This window comes from Misgurnus anguillicaudatus, unplaced genomic scaffold (assembly GCF_027580225.2).
Source record: "Misgurnus anguillicaudatus unplaced genomic scaffold, ASM2758022v2 HiC_scaffold_28, whole genome shotgun sequence".
Classification (NCBI taxonomy): Eukaryota; Metazoa; Chordata; class Actinopteri; order Cypriniformes; family Cobitidae; genus Misgurnus; species Misgurnus anguillicaudatus.
The window spans coordinates 7,898,104-7,921,881 of record NW_027395278.1 but is presented as its reverse complement, the minus strand read 5'-3'; the positions used below and the strand labels follow the sequence as shown (position 1 = coordinate 7,921,881).

At 37.5% G+C, this 23,778-nt stretch overlaps 2 protein-coding genes across 2 annotated transcripts in view; one reads left to right on the top strand and one right to left on the bottom strand.

The window, feature by feature from the left end:
* The window catches only part of LOC141362609 (ALK tyrosine kinase receptor-like), an 810,085-nt gene that overhangs the window by 492,765 nt on the left and 293,542 nt on the right, over positions 1 to 23,778 (bottom strand). The gene's annotated exons all lie outside the window — the stretch shown is intronic.
* On the top strand, positions 7,108 to 8,406 carry LOC141362513 (uncharacterized). The gene is made up of 2 exons (XM_073864709.1): positions 7,108 to 7,244; positions 7,872 to 8,406. Exons 1-2 carry the CDS (start codon positions 7,108 to 7,110, stop codon positions 8,404 to 8,406), a joined length of 672 nt encoding a protein of 223 aa, XP_073720810.1.

Below are 23,778 nucleotides of genomic sequence, written 5' to 3'. Positions count from 1 at the left end.
TAATAACTGACTTGTTGCCAGCTGGCTCGTTAGTGTGGGGAGTTCGAAACGTAATGCTAGACGAAACAAACTGATTGGTTGTTTGACATGTCAGTCAAAAAGCTTGTGGGCGGGCTTTGTCCAGAAAAAGCAGCGAAAAACACCAGACCTTCAGTATTGGTCTGGCTACCCAAGACTAGTTTTGCGTGGATTGAGCTCAGATAATCCGGTATTTTCCGTGGCTTCGTCAACTGTGTTGCAACCTACTGGTTTGTGATTAGGCAGCTTTACTTTGTGTGTGTGTAGCCCTGTTCACACAGACATTCCGGAAAATACACGGAAAATGCATCCTGGATTTTTCCGGGATTGTTAGATTTTTTGTTCATTCACACTGCCAATTATTTGCCAGAACCTGCAAGGTCCGGGAAAGATATGTGACCTGTAATGTCCTGCACTATCTTTTAGGCAAATGCTGGTGAATGATTCAGCTTCAGAGTGGATATTTGACGAGCTCCCTGATCTCTGCTTTAATACGGTTTTCAGACATTTCTCATTGTGATTGTTAATATGCATTTAAACCCCCCGTTTTGAGGAGCTGAACGATATATCTTGTTTGGATGACATGCGGGCATTTTTGTTTATAAGCTCATTGAGCATGTGATGCAATTTTCTTTTATGCTGTTGAATGATCTACGCTTCAGCGTGGTAAGTGACGAGCTAACTTACCTGATATCTGCGTCAGTCCAGTTTGCTGACATTTCTCGTCGTGAATGTTGAACTCCATGTAAATCCCTAATTTTGAAGAGTTGAACCAACTTCATGTTGCCATGACACGTGCGTCCTCACTATGGCACGCACGTCATTGTTTATGCATCTCATTTATCATTTCCTGATAACTGCTACAATCTAGTTTGCAATATTTCTCATCGTGAATGTTGATATGCATGTAAATCTCTCATTTTAAAGAGCTGAACCATAACTTTTGTTGTGATGTGGGGTTTTTCGTGTATCTTACCAGGTCTTCTTTCCGGCAACGATCTCAGAAGATTTACGGGACATGTTTGCGTTCACACAGAAGCTTGTCTGGCAATTTTACGGGTATTTTCTGGGACCAAAGGTCTGTGTGAATGGGGTGTGTGTCTGTGCTTGTGTGCGAGTCAGATCACGTTAACCGATGTGCAATGTGAGAGCATGAAATAAATTCAGAACAAAAGTAAAACTGTAAGTTGTATGTCTGAAGTAAAAACACAAAATCTAATGACAAGAGTTTGCATGTATCAGCCTTTATGCGTTTATTACATAAGATGGTTTCAAATGCACAGTGTCATGAGTTTAATTCAATTTAGTTCATATAGCACCAGCCACTACTGGTAGTACCTGACGGTCGCCGTGATTTCACCAAGTAAGATGTGATCCTGGATCAACATTTTTTGTTGATCCTGGATCAACGTTTTAATCAAAGATACCCCAACCTACCCTTAACTCACACCCTAACCATTTTTAAACCCTTAAATGAGTGTGAAATAATAGTTTGAGGAGTATTTCTTAAAAGCCCCTAACCCAATCCTAAACCTAAATCTAACATGCACACTAATCTTAATCCTGCAATCTGACTGGTTAATGAAAATGTTGATCCAGGACCAACAATGGTGTTGATCCAGGATCACATCTTACTTGGTAAAATCACGTTCACCAGTACGTGACTGTTACTACTGACCTAATGTGTGCTAAAGTACCCCTATTATTTTATCTTATTTACAGCCCTTTCCATTCTTGACTTCAGCTGCCAATCTCCAGGCACAAAAGCATTGGCTGCTGTGCCAGGAGGTTGTTCTGGCAAAGAATCACTGCAAAAAAACGAGTGAATATTATTCCTGGTGTCATTGCTGCGGAGTGGAAGATCCATTTCGATTTGGAGTGCTGCGTGTTTCAGGTGATGGCGGTATTCAAGACAAGACCCCATCACTCCCCACATTTTCACTGGCTGTAATAAACACCAGTATGCAACAGATGCTGTGGTGACATCTGCTATCTATTACTTTGTCTATATTGTCGCACACCATCCACTTCGTCTACACTAATCTCTTCTTCAACCTGTCCATAAAATAGGGCTCGGCTGAGTTGACGTGTTTGCTTTTCTGATAGCCTTGCTTGAATTAATTTGCACATTTCTGTCGCCGATAAAAGATTGAAGATTGCACACCCTATTATGGTTGGGGCCACGTTCAGCTATCCAAGTTAGATTCAAAATATTATATTGCTGCAGAGATTGAGTTGATTTTGGGCAGCAGGGAGACTAGAAGCATGTTGTGACATCAGAACAGTTCTGCGTTCATTTGTGATCTCAGGACCAAGTGGCTGTTTTGCTTCACAGATTAGATCAAAGCTTGCAGTGTCAGACTTCATATACTGATATTTATGACTTGCCTGTCCTCGAGCTGCTTTTTTATAAATTGCGAAAACAAGTTTTGCAAGCGTGAATGTGTGTATATTTATTTGCCCTAACCCTGTTTAACCCTTTGATGCATGCTATGCAAACCCCTTCTAATGCACAACATGAGTCAAAAATGAACCGTTTTCTTTTTCTATAATATTACATGCATGTCTGTGCATTTTTGTGCTTTATCTTTGAAAATCAGTTTATTTCAACCTTGTATATTTCATAATCTATGAATTCCATGATCTATGAATGTTCAAAATCTCTTTGATTGATTGATTGATTGGCCTCTTCTTCCTTATCTTGTTTTTCATGCAGCATCCCTACAACCATTTAATGCACATCAACTAACAGATTCTATGGTAACCTTATAGCCTATATTTAAATATTCAGTTATCTTTTACAATATAGTAAATATTTTATGTGGTAAAACATGTAAGACTTGCATTAAATATACAAAACAGCCATGTTAAGTTGTGAAATGAATAGTGTGAATAGTTTTTCACAGTAAATGTTTGTACTTTCAAAAAATTTTAAATATTAAAGGTTAGGTTTCATTTCTGAAATATAAAGCACTGTGTTTGTTTATAAAGTAAGAAAGCAAAAAATAAATATAATGATTTGTGGAAATCAAAAAAACAAGATGTTAAAATAAGACATGGAATAATACATGATAAAATACATTATGAATTACATTATATTGTGCATTAGAGAAATAATTGTTGAAAAAATAATTTTGATACGAAAAATAAGAAAGATAAAATGAAAATAAGGATTTATGATGATCAAAAACAAGATCAGTTCTTTTTGCAATTTGCACCACCAAAATAAATCATATGAAAAATTGGTTTCAAACTATTATTTTCAGTACTTCATAAACTGATAATTGTCTCGTTAGTTTAACTTTCAATTATTCATGTTTGGGTTGTTGTTGAATTATAATTTTTTTTAAAACACAAAAATATATATCATTTTTAAGTTCCATTTCTGTGTTTGCGCTTGCGTTTGGATCGTTCTATTATCAGCGGGTAGGGGTAAAGTACTGTACTACTGTTTATATCAGACCACCATTGAATTGGAACTTTAATAAAATTGTCTGGATAATGAGTCAGTGGAGTGCGCCTGATTTCATATTAAAGTGTGATCAGTTGGTTGGTAGAAAAGCTGGGGTATCTCAAATATTAATATGGCTAGTAAATTAGCCAATATAACACGGCAGGAGTCATGGGGTAGGAATTCATGGCTCATAACCTAATAAATTTAATTAAAAAGGAAAACAAAAGTGAAAATGACATGGATGTCAAGTATGGAACGCATACTTGAAATGTGACCTTTGCATTTAACCCATCCCAGTGAGTAGTAAACACACATGCAAGTTATGAACACACACAGAGCCGGAACAGCGGGCAGATTTTCTTAAAGTGTCTGGGCAGCAACTGGGATTAAGGTGCTTAAGGACACCTCAGTCGCAACCTGCTGGCTGTGAGACTCAAACCAGGAACTCTCGGGTTACAGGCCTCACTTGCAATCTAGTAATATTTTGGGCTAACATGATTCATCTTTTTGAGCCATTACAGGCTGAACTGCGATAGATACAACTATCCATCATGTCTCGAGTAAATGCATTTTTACTGACAGGCTGTTGGCCAGAGGTGTCGCCCATTGAAACTTGACATGCCCCCTCGGATTTTGCATACAACCTTAAAATCGATTAAGAATTTTTTTTTCATCTGTTACTGTTCTGGACGCAATTAATTATTAATGAAATACAAACCAGACACAACAGTGCTAGGGGCATTATTGTGCAAGGTGGCGGATTAACCGTGTACAAAGATAATAGTCTTAAGTCATTTTTTTCTGTCTGTACCTCTCAATTGCTATAAACAAACCCACCAGCCAACATGTGTGGTACCTAGTGGTGGCTGGTCAATAGAGGGCGGTTTTCTCGGATATAATACTGACATCTCTTAAAATATGAGTGCTGTTATTTTGTCTCAAAATGCACGCCAGTATTGTATTTTATAAGGTTTGTTTGTAAAAATGTCACAATTATAATTAAGACCGAGTCCTAAACCCTGTCAGGTAAACCAACCCTATTATCCAGGCTATCTTAAATAAAATAGCTCCACTTTACTTCGGACACATAACATAACACCTTTAAATATATCTTTACAAAAATATCATTACAAAAACGTAGAGTATTTGCGTCTTTGCCGATTAATATATTCTAAGATTAACATTTATTTACAACCACTTACCTGACGTGAACCTGAGGAAACGGCTGATAAGTAAGTGATTCCGGCTGTTACGTGCACGCATGCATGCACGCACACAGGTATATTTAGAAGTTTTATTAAAGATTGTTATGATATTGGGACTATTTCTCCACTCACTCCTTCAGCTCTGAAGTTCAAATTCGCAGGCAGGACGCAGTCCGGTTATAACAAATGTGAAAGATATGAAATATCATTCAACAGCGATATCAATTAAGTGCAATCCTAAAACATACCAGTAAACCTTTTATTATTAAGTATAAGTAATTAAAATGAATTAAATCACATGTTTAAACGCCACAGAGATATCAGAGCCAGCAGTCGATTTCTGATGGGCTTGCCGAGGCGAGGCTGCGCTGGGCGGGGTGTGAGCGCTTAAGCGCTGGTGATTTTCTGGAGCTCATCTGGATCCTCGGAAGCCAGAATTTCGAGGATGCTACATCATCAACATCCGTCGAAGGACTGTTCCAATGTCGAGGATCCTCGGAATTGCAAATAAGGACTGAGTCCTTTGTTCGAAAAATATCCCATATACAGGAAATGATGCATATGTGTATCCTTTGCGCTCTTCACGCTCTCAAATCACCCACAATATGGGCGCAGCACCGAAAGCACACCTTTTTACTGATGTAATGCAATGACGTGCACTTGCTAGCCTGTTCCATTTACGTGTTCTCTTTTTATTTAAAATTAAAAAAATATAGCAAAAAGCTGAAATAATTGCATTTTGTGAAGAAATTTTGTTAGAGATTGGATTCAGAATGATTATCAAAACATACAGAGAGTTTAACATTTTTCAGTTTTTTCAGCTTCAGTTTTTTTTATAAATTGGGTAAGTGGATAATCACGGTATTGCAGATTAACATAAAAATGTATAATAATAACAATAATAATAATTCATTTTATTTATGGGCGCCTTTCACGACACTCAAGGACACCTTACAATAAAAACAATACAAATACAAATATGTCATACATCAGTTACACAAATAATCACATAAAAGCCTGCCTAAAAAGATGAGTCTTAAGTCTAGTTTTAAAAAGAGTCAGATTTTCCCTGATCTGTATATCTAATAGTAGCGTATTCCACAGATAAGGGTCTGCATAGCTAAACGCTTGTGACCCCAAAGATTTTGTATAAATCCGGGGAGGAGCTAGAGCTAAGGAATTAGCCAATCTTAGTGCGCGAGATGGAGTGTAGTGCTGGATAAGATCAGTTAAATAAGAAGGTGCTTGATTGTTAATTGCTTGGTGAGAAGGAGTAGTTTAAAATCAATGCGGTATTTAATTGGAAGCCAATGTAACTCTACTAATACTGGAGTAAAATGATCAGCTAAACGGGACCTACTAACGATAGGAACACATTCACCAGGAACACATTTTTTATGCATTTTTTTCTCTTTATTGACGAGATAACTCATCAATGGCAGGAAAAGAGTTAATAGTAATGACATCACCCTACAGGGAGGGGGCACTAAGTAAATTATCTTCTTTATTTATCTCCTCGACAAATCACGCAAATAAAAGCAGCTTATCAGAAGCTTTCTTTGGTAATTTGAATACCCAGTAACTTTTAGAATAGGACCAAAATAATGTGTGTCAGTCTGAACAACCAGTTAAAGTAAACACTGTCGGCAGAGCTTGACATCAACACCCGTCAACAAATGTGGGTAGATTTCAGTGGATTTCAGTAGATTTCAGCTACTCCTTCCAGCCACTTTGGCGGGTTGAATATAAATGTGTATTTTTTAACTCTTTTCCCTCCATTGACGAGTGTTTCCGGCAATCCGCAATACCGCTATTATCCACCAGGTTATTATGCACAACTTATAAAACCTGGAAGTGTCGCCCTAGGGCAAACAGCTGTATGTTCGTGTAAGTTTTGAGGATCGTTCTGAATCTGATCTCTGTCAAAAGTCCTTCACAAAAAATCAGATCATCAGAATTTTGTGTTTTTGAAGAAAATCTGCATTTGAGAGGTGATTAAAGAGAACTAATGAAGGTAGGGTGAAATGTTTTTGTTTTTTTAAAGCAGAGGGTTTGTTCTTTCATTTTATATATTGTATGTTTATATATTTAAATGAGAGCATTTTCTGGGAGGCATTAAAATTTTGTGAGAATCATGAAAAATGCTGGTGGGGAAAGAGTTAAAAGCCATGTGAAATAATAAACAATGTGCGTTGCGACACTACGAACTACAACTCCCATGAGCACTCCCTGCATTTAAAGAGCTCAGGGCATAGAGTATCTGAGAGTGCAATAATGCCCTCTTGACAGTTGTCAGTACTTTAAATATAGTCTTAAATTACAGAAACCATAAAAAGGTTATAAAATACAACCTGCATCAACAAGTTGACTGTAAAACAACAAATCAGCATCATCAAACGGTGCCGGCTAAAGCTAGCATTCGGCGATCTAATGGTGGATTCATCTGATATATGCTTTTCTGACCTGTCCTCATCTGAGCGTGAAGCTGTGGAGGAGTTGATACCCGGTTTTAGCAGATCCAATGCGAAGTACAGCGCCCACTTCACCCTGACTCCGGACGTCCACAAGTGACCGAGGCATGCAACAAGCGAGCACCCTACGCGATGCAGCTTCACGGACCACGTTCGGTTGAATGGAGACGCCATCGCCCAGCATGAAAGCAATCAGGAAGCTGTGGAGGAGCCGTTGCCCGGCCTCAGCAGATTCAGCGTGCCTCACATCACCCTGGCCCCAGACGTTCGCAGGTGACCGAGGCGTGCAACAAGCGAGCACCCCACGCGATGCAGCTCCGCAGACCGCGTTCAGACAAATGAAGACGCCATCGCCCAGCATGGAAGGAGTAAGACTCAGCTTGTTATTGTAACATGTACTACTTGCCACATGTATAGTTTAGCTTCTGCCATTAGCATAGAGGGCTTTACTAAGTGTATTGAAGTAGTAAGGTTGACTGAGAAGGTTGTTTAACTAGAATCGTGCATCTGAACGCTAGTTGAGGATAGCTAAACCGCTAATGTTACTGTTACAAATACTGTATCGAGCGCGCATAGTATTAAGCAAAAGACTAATGGCTCGGTTCCAACATCAGATGCCAATGTAAATATTACAAATATTAGTCGGCGGACTAACTGGGTGACTGTCAGATGGCATAGTCATATACGGCGTCCTTCTAAAACCCATATGGTAATTTCTAACAGATTTGATCCCCTAAGCAGTACACCAGCTGAAACGCTTGTTAAAAGTGCTCTGGTCATTGGAGATTCTATACTCAGGAACACTAACATTGAGGCACCAAACACCATAGTCAACTGTATACCGGGAGCCAGAACGTCTGACATTAGATCCAAACTTAAAGTGCTGGCTAATGCTAAGCGAAAGTTTTCTAAGATTGTTATTCATGCTGGCACGAATGACACCAGGCTCCGCCAGTTGGAAATCACCAAAGATACTATTAAGGAGATGTGTGAAATTGCAAAAACAATGTCAGACAATGTAATATGCTCTGGTCCCCTCCCCGCCTACCGGGGAGATGAAACACACAGTAGATTAGTGTCTCTCAATGGCTGGATGTCAAAGTGGTGTCCTCAGCATAATCTAGGGTTTATAGAAAATAAGAAGCATTTCTGGGGGAGACCATTCCTCCTAACCCGAGATGGCCTTCATCCGTCATCGGAAGGAATTGCTATACTCACTAGAAATCTGATCAATAGTCTTAATTCTGATATAGTCTGACTATCCAGGGCCCAGGTCAAGAAACAGACGGATCGGCTTAATCATCCGTCTGTTAGCTGCCGTGATATGTCAAGATCACATATATCCCAGCACTTCGAGTCGATCTTATCAGAATATCAACACATTTCAACTGTATCTGTTCCCCGAACAAACAAATACAGAGCACCGCTTCCCACATCTGGTACAAATCTGATTAACATAAAATTAGAAAACAATACATTAACAGATGAACCTCGAATGTTAAAATTCGGCCTTCTAAACATTAGATCGCTTACCAATAAAGAACCTATTGTCAATTATATAATTAATGACCAAAACTTACATGCACTCTGTTTAACAGAAACCTGGCTTAAAGCAGACGACTACATTAGTTTAAACGAATCTACCCCCCTATACTATTATTATAAACACGAAACCCAGCATTAGTAATATCATTAGATGCAGAAAAAGCATTTGACAGGGTTGAGTGGTCATACCTTTTTTCAGTATTAAAGAAATTTAATTTTGGGGACAGATGCATAGGGTGGATAAAATCTATGTATAGTGATCCACAGGCTCAAATATGCGTTAATGGTACTCTTACAGAGAAGTTTGATTTACAAAGGGGCTGTCGACAGGGATGCCCCCTATCCCCTTTTTTATTTAATCTAGCAATTGAACCTTTAGCAGAAGCTGTACGGAATAATGTAGAAATTACGGGAGTTGATACTGGGAAAATAAAAAATAAAATTTCTTTGTATGCGGATGATATAATTTTGTATTTATCGAACCCAGAAAATACAGTTTCAAAAGTGTTGGATTTGATTAGTATGTTCGGGAAAATATCAGGTTATAAAATTAACTTAACTAAATCTAACGCTTTTTCTTTGAATATGTCAATTTCCAATAGTTTAAAGAGTTCTTTGCCCTTTACTTGGGCCGAGGCTGGTCTTAAATATCTTGGAGTGAAGGTATCTTCTGACCTCAAAGACTTATTTAATTTAAACTACCCTCCACTTCTCAAAAAGATTAAGGAAGATTTAGATTATTGGAAATTACTCCCTATCTCTCTTCTAGGAAGAATTAACACAATTAAAATGAATATACTACCAAGACTTAATTTCTTATTTCAATCACTGCCTTGTTATCTCCATAAAGCTTTTTTTGACTCCTTAAATAAACTAATAAGTTCATTTGTCTGGAAGAATTCTACACCTAGAATATCTTTTAAAACACTAATTAGAGCTAAAGAAAATGGTGGATTAGGTCTTCCTGATCTTCAGTTGTATTATTGGGCTACTCAAACAAAAGGTATGATTAGTTGGATACATCTTGATTGTAGAACTGCTCACTGGACAGGTATTGAAGAAGAGCTTTGCTCTCCTACGCCGTTGACTTTTTTACCATATATTAATAACATAAGCACACTATACTCTGTGACAAGGTCTTATGTTGTCTATAATATACTTAGAGCCTGGCAAGATGTTAAGAGGTTTTGTGGATCTGTTGGTAAAATTTCCTGTCTGGCACCTCTATTTTCTAACCCAGATTTACCGCCAGCCCTTGGAAAATCTTTGCTTCTAAAATGGAAAGATTATGGTATATATCAGTTCCAACATTTATTTGTAAATTGCTCTTTAAAGTCATTCTCAGATTTAATTTTAGAATTCAAGATTCCAAAATGTGAGTTCTTTAAATATTTGCAAATTCGTCATTTGATAAGTACTTTGGATAAGGCAGGGCGTCTGTCATTGGAGCGATCTATAATGGAGGATGTTTTGATAAAACAGGCAAAATTAAAAGGGATAGTTTCTGTTATCTATGGTGTACTTTTAGACCACCATGACTCTTCTTTGGCCTCACTTAAAATTGTGTGGCAAAAGGATCTTGAATGCACCTTTGATGATGACCAGTGGGGTATTATATGTAAGAGTGTTTTTACTTCTTTTTCTTGTAACAAAATTATAGAACAGAATTATAAATTTATGCATAGAATTTATTACACCCCCCTTCGATTGAGTAAAATGTATCCCAATGTGTCACCTAAATGCCACAGATGTGAATCATGTATAGGATCAATTATGCACATCTTTTGGAAATGTCAAAAGCTTGAGTACTTTTGGAAAGAGGTACACGATTGGACAGTTAAAGCTCTCGAAACATCATTGGACTTTACGCCTGTATTATATCTTTTTGGGACTGAATTTGATAAGACATATGACCCTGTATTTGTGCAAAGAATGAGTGTAATCTCTTACATAGCAAAAAAATGTGTATTGCTCAATTGGAAACAACATGAACCTCCAACATTTCATCTGTTTAAACTCCTCTTGTATGATACATTAAGACTTGAACAATTTACTTATTCCTTAAGAGGCAGGGCTGATGTTTTTGGGAAAATATGGGCTTCTATCATAGACCTCTGACTTTGCTGTTTTTCAAAATTTGTATGACCATAACTTCAATTGAAATTGATGATTAAATCACTTTTTTTTTTCCTCCTTTCTATACTTTTTTTATTTTTATTATTTTATTCTTGTTTATTTTCTTTTTCTACTTTTTTTTTATGTATGTGATGTATGTATGTGTATATGTCAATCTGTTATGAGTATGTACGGATATATTTATATCCTTTTCAGTTCCATTCCTTACCCTTTCTATGTACATCATTTAAAAAAAAAAAAACCTAATAAAAACGATAATTATAAACACGAACCTCGATTAAAGGGGAGAGGGGGTGGTGTAGCTACAATATACAACATAACTTTTAAAGTAAACCAAAAATCTGAACTAAAATTTTAATAATTTGAACTAATGTTGTTAAATATGGAAATAACTGATCGTAACAACAAACAGCTTTCTTTTGCCTTAGCTACCATCTATAGACCTCCGGGCCACCATGCAGACTTCCTTAAATAAATAGCAGATTTTCTGTCTGAGCTTGTAGTCACTGTAGATAAAGCTCTTATCGTTGGTGATTTTAATATCAATGTGGATAACCCAAAAGATGCATTAGGATGTGCGTTTATGGATGTTCTAAATTCTCTCTGTATTAAACAAAACGTGTCAGGGCCCACGCATACTCGTAAGCACACATTAGACTTAATTCTGTCACTCAGACTCAATATTAATGACATCGAAATATCACCTCAGAGTGATGCAGTTTCTGACCATTACCTTGTGTCATACACTGTACTTCTATATAGGATCACTCGACCCACAACTGTCACGGTGATCCGTGTCATGTTTTGTGTCTGTTCTATATTGTCATCACCTGGACACTTGTTAATTATCACATCATTCATTCCACCTGTGTGTCATTAGTCTTTGTGTATTTATACCAGTGTTTGTGTCACATTCATTGCCGGATCATTGTCGCTGTTCCACGTCTGTTCCTGTTGTTCTCTGTTTGAGTGTTCCTGTGTTACCTACCTGCCTGTTGTTTTACTCCTCGTATTTTGTTTCTGTTGGTAAATAAATGTTATTTATTCATCTGTACCTTGCGTTTGCGTCCTGTCCTTACAACCCTGTCGTGACAACAACATGCTACCGACTAGCCAGAACAATAATTTCCACCACTAAAGATAGCTTTATTAGCACTCTTCCAGACCTGTCCCAAATGAAACATGTAGCAGATAACTGTGACGATTTAGATATTGTAATAGAAAACCTGAACAATGTCTGTTCTAACACGTTGGATGGCGTTGCTCCCATTCGAAAAAAGAGATTCAAAGAAAAAACGCCAGCTCCATGGTATAACCATCACACGCAGCCCTTAAAAAGGCAGCTAGAAAAGTGGAAAGAAATTATAGAAGCACAGAGTTAGAGGTATGGCGTGCAGCATGGAAACAGAGTGTTAAACACTACAGACAGGCTATTAAAACCGCCAGATCTACCTATCTCTGCAAGCTTATAAATGAGAATCATAATAACCCTCGTTTCCTCTTTAGCACAGTTGCGAAACTGACTAGAAACAAAGAACAAACAGAAACCAATAGTAAGAATTTCATGAACTTCTTTTCTAACAAAATTACGGCTATTAGGGAAAACATCGTTGCTACCCAAGCAGCCACCACTCTACCCATTAGTTCATTTAACACTAGATTACCACACAAACATCTTGATTCATTTAAACCTACTACAATAGATAAGCTATCTAAACTAGTCACATCTTCCAAATCATCGTCCTGTATATTAGACCCCGTTCCCACAAAATTACTTAAAGAGCGTATTCCCTGTAGTGTCAGCCCCAATATTCAATATCTTTAACTCATCGCTAGAAATAGGATACATTCCATCAGCTTTCAAACTAGCAGTTATTAAACCGCTGATTAAAAACCACACCTTGATCAGGGAGAGCTTAATAACTTTAGACCAATCTCTAATCTCCCGTTTCTTTCTAAAATACTAGAAAAAGTAGTGGCAAGCCAGTTACGCACATTCTTGACAAATAATAGTACATATGAAAAGTTCCAATCAGGATTCAGGCCCCACCATAGCACAGAGACAGCACTGCTTAAAGTTACAAATGACCTCCTATTAACATCCGATCGTGGTGATATCTCAATCCTTATATTACTAGACCTTAGCGCAGCCTTTGACACAATAGATCACACAATCTTACTCAATAGACTAGAAAACTATGTTGGTATCAGTGGTCAGGCTTTAGCCTGGTTTAGGTCGTATCTAACCAATCGCTATCATTTTGTTTATGTAAATGAGGAAGAGTCATATCACTCCCTGGTTAAATACGGTGTTCCGCAGGGATCAGTTTTAGGTCCTATTCTGTTCTCGTTATATATGTTACCTCTAGGAGACATTATTAGGAAACATAACATAAGTTTTCACTGCTATGCGGATGATACCCAGCTTTACATCTCCTCACATCCCAGCGAAACACACACGTTTTCTAAGCTAACAGACTGCATTAGCGATGTTAGTGACTGGATGGCACATAACTTTCTCATGCTAAACTCCAATAAGACAGAGATACTTATTATCGAACCGAATCGCTACAAACATAATATGACAGATTACAAGTTGCCCATAGATGGCTGCACTGTGGTGCCAACCTTCATGGTTAAGAACTTAGGCGTGATGTCCGACAGCAATTTATCCTTCAATAGCCATATCTCCAATGTCTGCCGCACAGCATTCTTCCATCTTAGAAATATCTCAAAAATACGCCATATGCTGTCTGCATCAGATGCAGAGAAGCTTATTCACGCTTTTATGACCTCTAGACTACTGTAACCCGTTACTCGGAGGATGCCATGCAAATCAGGTAATCAAGCTTCAGCTAGTTCAAAACGCTTCTGCAAGAGTACTTACTCGATCTAAGAAGTATGACCACATAAGTCCAAATCTGGCATCTTTACACTGGCTACCAGTTAAATATCGCATACAATTTAAAATATCACTAATCACCTTCAAAGCCTTAAATGGCCTAGCACCCTCATATCTTAGAGAATTACTATCAGAATACAATCCATCACGTGCACTGCGGTCTCAAAATTCTGGTCTCTTAATTATCCCTAAAATATCAAAAGTGTCTAAAGGTGGAAGATCCTTTTCCTACTTAGCCCCTAAGCTCTGGAATGATTTACCAACTGTTGTCCGAGAATCAGACACAGTAGATACCTTTAAATCTAGACTTAAAACTTTTCTCTTTAACAAGGCATTTACATGAATTGTTTTAGTAATGGTACTCATCTCACAATAGCTAGTTTGTACAACTTAATAAATAAATAAACTAAATCCTCAACACTTCAAAAGATGGAAAATATTCTTAATATTCTTAAGAAATGTTTAATCTCTCCTAACTCGTTTACATATGTGCAGCAAACCATGAGTCGGGCATAAACTTTCAAAAACAAATGTCAGGTATAAAATAGAAAAGGCTACATATAAGGAAAAGAATAGAATGCACATACAAACCACAATACAAGGCCAAAACTCCAAAACTAGACTAATAAAACCCCGAATCGGGCTATTAATTGCCAAGCGCAGAGGAGTGATTGAAAGGTATGTATGGCATAATGTTATCACTTGCTCGACCCTCCTCCTGAGGTTTCTGAGGAGGAGGGTGTCGAGTAAGGGAGTACTGTGAAGCCCAGACAGGCATCAGGGAGATGGCAGGCGCAGTCTCGTCCCCGTCTCCCCTTTACTCCCAACATGATCTCACAAAGTTCCGTGAAATAGTCACGGAATTTTGTGCTCATTTTTCCGTGGCATTCTCACGGATCTCCGCATTTTTCCGTGGCCCTGCTACGGACTGTCTTTTTCCGTGGCATTCTCACGGATTGGTTACTCAACTGCTTTTTCCTATTTTCAAACCATTTTCGCTTCGGTTTAGGGTTAGATTTGGTGTTTGTGTTAGTATGTCACTTTAACTATTGGTTTATAAACAAAATCTGATTTATTATTTTATATTTTCTAAACTTTAAACAATTGTTGCCTGGCGTTGGGGTTAGAGTTGGGTTTGGGTAGGGATGTAATTTCATGTAAATGTAACCATAAACCGAAGCGAAAATGGTAAGAAAATAGGACAAAAATCTCTATGAGTTTTATTATCTCTAATATCCGAGAGTACCGGAGCCTGTTCCCCCCACTTCAAGGAGTAATTAAAGACATTATTATTATTGAAAATATATAAATGTCTAATATACAAAGAGGAGGAGATAAAAATGGTCCATGACCTGAAAGTGATGCACAGGTTTTATTTTGGGACTTTTTTCCATTTGAAGATAAATGCTGTGTCTTCCCTGGGATAGCTGTTCATCAACTGTGACGTGTGTTACTGTGCAAGCAGATGGCATATGATATCAAACAATTGCGAGTGCAGACTGCTTTACATGCTTTCTAACCGCTCTCGCTGTACTTTCATGTTTTTTTGCAGATCGATCTGGCATCGAACACACATTTGATCATATGCAGTCAGTTGGCCGTGGTGCGACAGATACGGAGATGGCGCATCACGTCATCTGCTTACCGCAAAATGCTGTATAAAACGTCATATGTATTTTGCTGTGATTTATATTTATACAGAATGAAACGTTTTTTTTCTTCTGAATAATGGAGATTGTGCCCCCTGGGGGAGTTGGTACCTACACAAACTGCATACTCTGCGTATAGGGAGCAGCAGTACTGCTCATGACAAATTTAAAATGAAAGTTTGAAACCATTTTTTATTTGATTCTTTTTGATGGTGCAAATGAAAAAAAGCGTTACACAGACCAATAGCTAAAACACTGAATCAAAAATTTCTTGCAAAGATCTCTGTCAGGTAACTTTTGACCCATGTTGTGCATAAAATGGTTAAAGGGGAAGTTTGAAAAAACCCTGAATGGTCATGGTCACAGTCTTTATAACCTGCACTGGCTTTATATCTTATTGTGTATTTATAATAAATTCCACCTTCTGACCTTTAAATCCCTTTATGGCCTTAGTCCCCCTTCTGAAACTATTTTATTCTTACACTGGCAGGTCCTCTGACTCTGCCCTACTCAGTGTACTCATTTGTGACTCTTTGGCAGCAGATCTGTGCTGTCATGGCTTCTAAACTTGGATTTTACTTCCACAGTCCTGCTGTTATATCTCATCTAGCTCTACTTTCAAAACTCAGCCCCAAACTCACCCATTCTCACATAACTGCATAATTCGGTTTCCCTGTTCTCATTCTGACATTTTCTCTTCTCTTTCTGATAGTAGTCTGTATTTGATACTATTCTTGAATGTTAGATACTGACAGTCATCATTCACTTTCATTGCACATAAATAGCAGAGTTCTTTAAAATACTTGAATCTTTTTGAGGTTTGGAATGTCTTAAGTGTAAGTAAATGTTGAAAGAGTGTTTATTTTTGGGTGAAATTTCCCTTTAACTATTTCTTGCACTTCCCCATTGAAGCCACTAAAGGATGCATGCACATAAACAATGTTTTATTGGTAAATATACTGTACATTATTAAATATTAAAAGTATGAACTATACATAATTTTAAGAATGTATATAAAGAGTAATCTTTGTTTTGGCTTATGCTGTTTTTATGTTTGTGATTTTATTTTTAAAGGGGACATTTCCCAAGACTTTTTAAGATGTCAAATAAATTGTTGCTGTCCCCAGAGTGTGTATGGACAGTTCTAGCTCAAAATACCATATAGATCATTTATATTATAAGTTTTTGGGTGTGTCCTTTTAAATGCAAATGAGCTGATCTCTGCACTAAATGGCAGTGTGGTGGTTGGATTGTGCAGATTAAGAGGTGGTATTATCCCCTTCTGACATAAAAGGGAGACAAATTTCCATGACCTATTTTTCACATGCTTGCAGAGAATGGTAGTTATTGGGTTATTCTTTATCACATTTTTTAGGTTGATAGAAGCACTGGGGAGCCAATTATAGCACTTAAACATGGAAAAATCAGATTTACGTGATATGTCCCATTTAAGTCTTTTCGTTGTCATTGGCGGTGCACTCCATTAGTTGTGAATCAGTCCATCATGAACACAAACTCCATTAGTAGAAAGGACATTGTATTATAAACAGTGGGACATTGATGACTCTATTACCTGCAACATGAATGCAATGCTGCCATTATAGCATAGCATTTATATTAACAGCATCAATGTATAATATACTGTGAATATTTGTAGCTAATAAAAGTGCCACAATGATATATGTGTATTTTTCATTGTATTTAGAAAACAGAATGCATATTTAAATAACCCTAAAACAATGTCTGACTCCCTAGGGGATTATTTATTAAAATATGAGAGGATTAAGACAATAGATTTTTTTTTTGGGGGGGGGGGTTGTTTGTCAGATGTACACAGTTTAGTCACCCTCAGTATTGGGGCTACTAACTTCACTACATTTTTCAGCTTGACAGTATTTCAGTTACTTTTAAAACAGTTAAATACTTTTCCAGCAAGTAGTGGTGTAGCGCGACCAGTCGCTACATTACGTTGTGCCTCTGCAAAGCCTTTTAGCAAAGAGCAGCACTGAGCTCACAGAGCGCAGCAGGGTCTTCTTATCTTCTTAGATCACGTTATGTTTGTCAGAAGATTATGTACAGAACGTGCAGAGGTAAATTCGACAGACATACTCATGGTGTCCGTGATAGAGTGGCATAAAGGCAGAGGCTGACAATGTAGAGATTAATTGCCCATGCCCATGGTGTCACGGTGATCCGTGTCATGTTTTGTGTGTCTCCGATTACGTCACCTGGACAATTCATGGACTGATTCATCACACCTGTTCCCTGTTAAGTGTGGTGTATTTATACTGCTGTCTGTTTCTCACCTGTCGCCGGATCATTGTCATTGTCATTGTGTTCATGTCTGTTCCTGTTCCTTCTGTTAGATGTTCCTGAGTTTACCCGCCTGTTGTTTTATTTTACGTTCTGTTAATAAATGTTATTTATTTCATGGTGAACCCTGCACTTGCGTCCTCACTCCTGTTACCAGTCGTGACACATGGTAGCACTTTATTTTACAGTACGTGTACTTACCCTGTACATACATGGTAAATAAGTTGTACTTAATGACAAATGTGTGGTACTTATTTTTAGGTATCTACATGGTAATTAACTGGTATCATTACTGTACTTACCAGTGGTATATACTTGGTAGTTATTATGTAACTCTAGATAAGTACCGGGTAATAACAGATATACTGTAACTAACGAGAAACATTACTGTACTTACAAATAAATGTACAATGTAAGTATTTAGAATTTACAGATAAGTTAGGGTAAATGACAGTTATTTATAGTGTACTTATATGATAACTAATATCAAACACTACTGTACTTACAAATTGTATATACATGATAAGTGTGTACTAGTCTAGTGAATGTACCCAGTAGTTAATGCGTATGATAGTCAATGGTTGGGTTTGCCTCACAGTGACATATATATGATGCTATATCTTAGGTGGTAGGTAATAACTGTGTAAAAAGCAACACTTAATTTTACAGTCCTGTTTCCATGCAGTTACCATGGACATACTAGTGAATGTACCCAGTAGTTAATGCGCATGATAGTCAATGCATGGGTTTGCCTCACAGTGACATGTATATGATGCTATATCTTATGTGGTAGGTCCTATGTAATAACTGTGTAAAAAGCAACACTTCATTTTACAGTCCTGTTTCCATGCAGTTACCATGGACATACTAGTGAATGTACCCAGTAGTTAATGCGTATGATAGTCAATGGTTGGGTTTGCCTCACAGTGACATGTATATGATGCTGTATCTTAGGTGGTAGGTCCTATGTAATAACTGTGTATAAAGCAATACAGGTGAGTTGTTATAACTTATAAAATTAAGTTGAATTTCTGTTGACATGACGTCTAAATCTGAGTTGATTTAACAAAGAATTTTAAGGCAGCAAAGTATTTTTTACAGTGTAAATATTATATTGTACATTTATTTGTAAGTACAGAAATGTTTCTCGTTAGTTACAGTATACCTACACTATAAGTATGTATCTGTTATTACCCAGTACTTTTCTAGAGTTACATAATGACTACCAAGTATGTACCACTGGTAATTACAGTAATGATACCAATTAATTACCATGTAGATACCTAAAAGTAAGTACCACACATTCGTTGGTAAGTACAACTTATTTGCAGGAGCACTTAAAGGGATACTTCACCGATTTAGCATTCAGCTTTGTATCTGTAGAAACCCGGCAGTATTACTGAATGACCATGTTTCCCTCCCTCATTTCCCCCTGAGAGGAGAGATATCTCCATTTTGGTTCTGCAAAAAAGTCCTCCGATGATGCAAAAATCGTCATATTACATCATCGGAGGACTTTTTTGCAGAACCAAAATGCAGATATCTCTCCTCTCAGGGGGAAATGAGGGAGGGAAACATGGTCATTCAGTAATACTGCCGGGTTTCTACAGATACAAAGCTGAATGCTAAATCGGTGAAGTATCCCTTTAAAGCGCTTATCATATGAAATGGGCATTTTTCTCAACCACCACCAATGTGCAGCATCCACCTGGATAATGTGACAGCAGCCACATTGTGCAAGAACACTCACCACACAACAGCTTATTAGTGGAGAAGAGACAGAGTGATATAGCCAATCAGTATGGGGATGATTAGTAGGCCAATGGGCAAATTTGGCCAGGAAACAGGGGAACCCTACTCTTTTCAAACCACATACTGGGATTTTTAACAACCACAGAGAGTCAGGACCTCGGTTTAACATCTCATCCAAAGGATGGATAATAGCCATTTTAAATGAATTCTCTCACTTTATTGCTTCTACATCAAATGTCTATATTTCTATTTTAAGTGCAGTGATAAATCCACAGTTCCCATTATTCCAAAATCCAAATCTGTCCTGCCTGCCATAGTTTTGTAACAAATCTCAGAACACTAATGTTGGGTTTGCGCCACTGCATCCATCAATCAAACAGAAAAAGAAATACAGAATAACTTATATTATACTTATTATACCTTTATCAAACCACATGATTTAATTATATACCTTGGTTTGTTTATATTAATAACGATTCACAATTATTAGTATAAAGAGCTGATATAAAAATGTTTTTAAGTCATTTAAAATGTTTTTCTGCACTCTATTTTTTTCTTTTTTATGCCTATTCATTGGCAATTTTACTTACTGGCTGTTTGACATCAATTGTGTATAATTATATTGTTTTAAACCCCAAATCTTAAATAATCCAATACCAACTTTTGAATTTGTTAGCAAAAATTGTGTTGAAATGCTACAAATTTTAGTTTATCCTATTTAGTTAATATCATTTGCCTCACAAAATAATGGTAAAAATACACTCACCTAAAGTATGATTATGAACACCTGTTCAATTTCTCATTAATGCAATTATCTAATCAACCAATCACATGGCAGTTACTTCAATGCATTAAGGGGTGTGGTCCTGGTCAAGACAATCTCCTGAACTCCAAACTGAATGTCAGAATGGGAAAGAAAGGTGATTTAAGCAATTTTTAGCATAGCATGGTTGTTGGTGCCAGATGGGCACAGTTATTTGCTCAGTTACTAGAATTTTCATGCACGACCATTTCTAGGGTTTACAAAGAATGGTGTGAAAAGGGAAAAACATCCAGTATGCGGCAGTCCTGTGGGCGAAAATGCCTAGTTGACGCTAGAAGTCAGAGGAGAATGAGCCGACTGGTTCAAGCTGATAGAAGCTTAAATAACCACTCGTTACAACCAAGGTATGCAGCAAAGCATTTGTGAAGCCACAACACGCACAACCTTGAGGCGTATGGGCTACAACAGCAGAAGACCCCACCGGGTACCACTCACCTCCACTACAAATAGGAAAATGAGCTTTTTTTGCACAAGCTCATCGAAATTGGACAGTTGAAGACTAGAAAAATTATGCCTGGTCTGATGAGTGTCAATTTCTGTTGAGATATTCAGATGGTAGAGTCAGAATTTGGCGTAAACAGAATGAGAACATGGATCCATCATGCCTTGTTACTACTGTGCAGGCTGCTGGTGGTGGTGTAATGGTGTGGGGGATGTTTTCTTGGCACACTTTAGGCCCCTTAGTTCCAATTGGGCATCATTTAAATCCCACGGCCTACCTGAGCATTGTTTCTGACCATGTCCATCCCTTTATGACCACCATGTACCCATCCTCTGATGGTTACTTCCAGCAGAATAATGCACCATGTCACAAAGCTCGAATCAATTTAAATTGGTTTCTTGAACGTGACAATGAGTTCACTGTACTAAAATGGCCCCCACAGTCACCAGATCTCAACCCAATAGAGCATCTTTGGGATGTGGTGGAACGGGAGCTTCAAGCCCTGGGTGTGCATCCCACAAATCTTCATCAACTGCAAGATCCTATCCTATCAATATGGGCCAATATTTCTAAATAATGCTTTTAGCACCTTATTGAATCAATGCCACATAGAATTAAGGCAGTTCTGAAGGCGAAAGGGGGTCAAACACAGTATTAGTATGGTGTTCCTAATAATCATTTAGGTGAGTGTAAGTTTACATTAAATACTACACTGTTGTAAACAACATAATATGTATATTTATGTATTAGGTGTAACATGTTTGTAAATGACAAAGCTGAATTTTAACTCAAAAATTGGATAATAATGTGACATTTATTTATGACTGATATTATTTTACATGCACAACATGAACCATTGCACACAGAGCGCTGCCTACAAGGTAATTTATTCTCTCTCTTTTTAAAAATCTAAGCGAGTATAAATGTCAGCACTATTATATATCTATAAAGGATTGATGTCAGTCAAATAAAATAAGATCTTATTGATTTAGTTTAGACAGTCTGCTTTTTTATTCCAACTGTGACTCCTGATAAGAAGCTTTAGTTTGTACAAAGATTTTCAGCAAAGTGTAATGATGCAACCCAAAAATATTCATTAGTTTGTTACTTAGTGCCCCCTTATGCCAAAACTATGCTTAGTTGGAACTCAAACAGTGTACGTTTTGGATGTCTCCCACATCTAATTAGTTCCCGCTTGGAGTCTCTACTAAATAGCTGAAGAGTGGAATCAGGTGTGTTTAAATAGGAAGAGTTTGAAAATGTGTAGTTTAAGTTTGCTTCCAGGAAACATTGTTGTAATTTACACACAGTTGGTGCCAGTGATGGAGTACTCGAGTCCTGGACTCGGACTCGAGTCCGACTCGAGTCACTATTCTTTGGACTCGAGTCCGACTCGAGAATCCATTCTCTGGACTTGATTGATGACTCGGACTCGAGGATATATACAATCGGACTTGAGCATTCATCACTTTGTTTTTGACTAAATATGTTATAAAAAATTATATAAGGTGTTACACTTTTCCTGTTTCGTGCCCAAGACCGGTCGCGATCTCCCTTCACAGACACTGCTACCTCTCGCTCTCTTTGCTTGACAACACACTCACTGACGTCACTCACTTTTACGCTCGTGCAATGCATGATGCATGATTCGCGGGCTAAATGTTCACATTTGTAAAATGCAGAAAGACGTGCCCCGGATCGTGAAGTTCGCCTACGCGAATTTTGCTTCTAATGCTGGAAATAGCAGCGCTAAATGTTGTGTGTGTAGGTAAAAGACTGGGACAACCTCAAACTTTAACAGACACCTGTCACGGATGCACCCAGAAAAGTAAGTAAAATGCTTTCCATTGCCTAACGTTAGCTTTTTTTAAAAAATATTACTGACTAATGCATATATAACAAACAGAAGAAGCTAGGGTTAATGTAGGTATGATGACAAAATTTTCAAAAACCCCAAAGCTCTAAATTTATCACATGACTAGACAGAGCAGACATTCCCATTTGCAAAGAAACAAGGATTGTAAAAATCTGTTGAGTATTGAGAAAGTTATGATATTTTTAATATTAGAAATCAGGGGAAAAAGTTATATATGGATGTCTATGGAATGTGTGTGACTGAAATGCTGCTTATTCACAAGTTTTTGCTTGTAACTTTCTCATTTTATCAGATTTGCATGAAATTTTAACAGAAGGTAGAATTTTGTTAGTACTTTCAAAATAAATTATAAACATTTACTGTTTTAGTTGGAATGGGCATCAAACTTTAGTTGGAATGTGCATCAGACCCATGATAACCATGGTTTTTAGAACGATTCCTGCAGTGGACGTTCTGACAGAGCGTTCACTGTAGTCTATTAATAGATACGTGACTACCAAATTTCCGCAGTTTATTTAAATACCTTCTCCACCATAGACTCAGACTACAATGTTTCAGGACCAAGATAAAAGATATTTATTTGGGTCCATCTACCTTTCATTAGAGACCAGAGCTTAGTGGAAGCACACCGCCAGGTTGAAACTGACACAAATGTTTAAACAGTTGCTGTGAATTAAAAACACCTCCGAGTTGAAAGTTAAAAATATCAAACGCTTCCGGTGGTCGGACTTGACCTATTTATTGTCGTATTTAGTAAAAACATACTACAACCTTGCGGCGAAAAGTGGATATTGCATGACACACATTTAAAAGTACTGCGTGGGCTGGAACAGATTCTTCGACCCAGAAATTCAACGCGCGTGCCCGCGATGTCAGCATTGCTAGTTAATGTATGTCTGGTTCAGATTACAGCATTTTTTGTCTGTTGATAACTTAAAAAGAGTAACTAAACCCTAATCCAAGTTTATTTAGTTACTGATCTGTAAGAATGATGGTTTATTAGTGCTGTTCATTGATTTTGATGTACGTTTGGATATAAAGTGTTTCAATACTACAATATATGGTGTAAAAACGTCTGAGTGCTGCCCTCTTCAGGTTGAACGGTGGCTACTGCAGTTGAATTTTCCTATTTGATGTTGTTGGGTCCAAAAAATGACTCCTACTATGGAAAATAAATTGTTTTTTTAAGAAA

Bases quoted from the DNA above. Each gene is read 5' to 3' on its own strand.
- LOC141362513 (XM_073864709.1), top strand. From the start codon at position 7,108: ATGGTGGATTCATCTGATATATGCTTTTCTGACCTGTCCTCATCTGAG. The intron at 7,245-7,871 runs GTGACCGAGGCA...AATTTCTAACAG, and splicing joins CTGACTCCGGACGTCCACAA to ATTTGATCCCCTAAGCAGTA.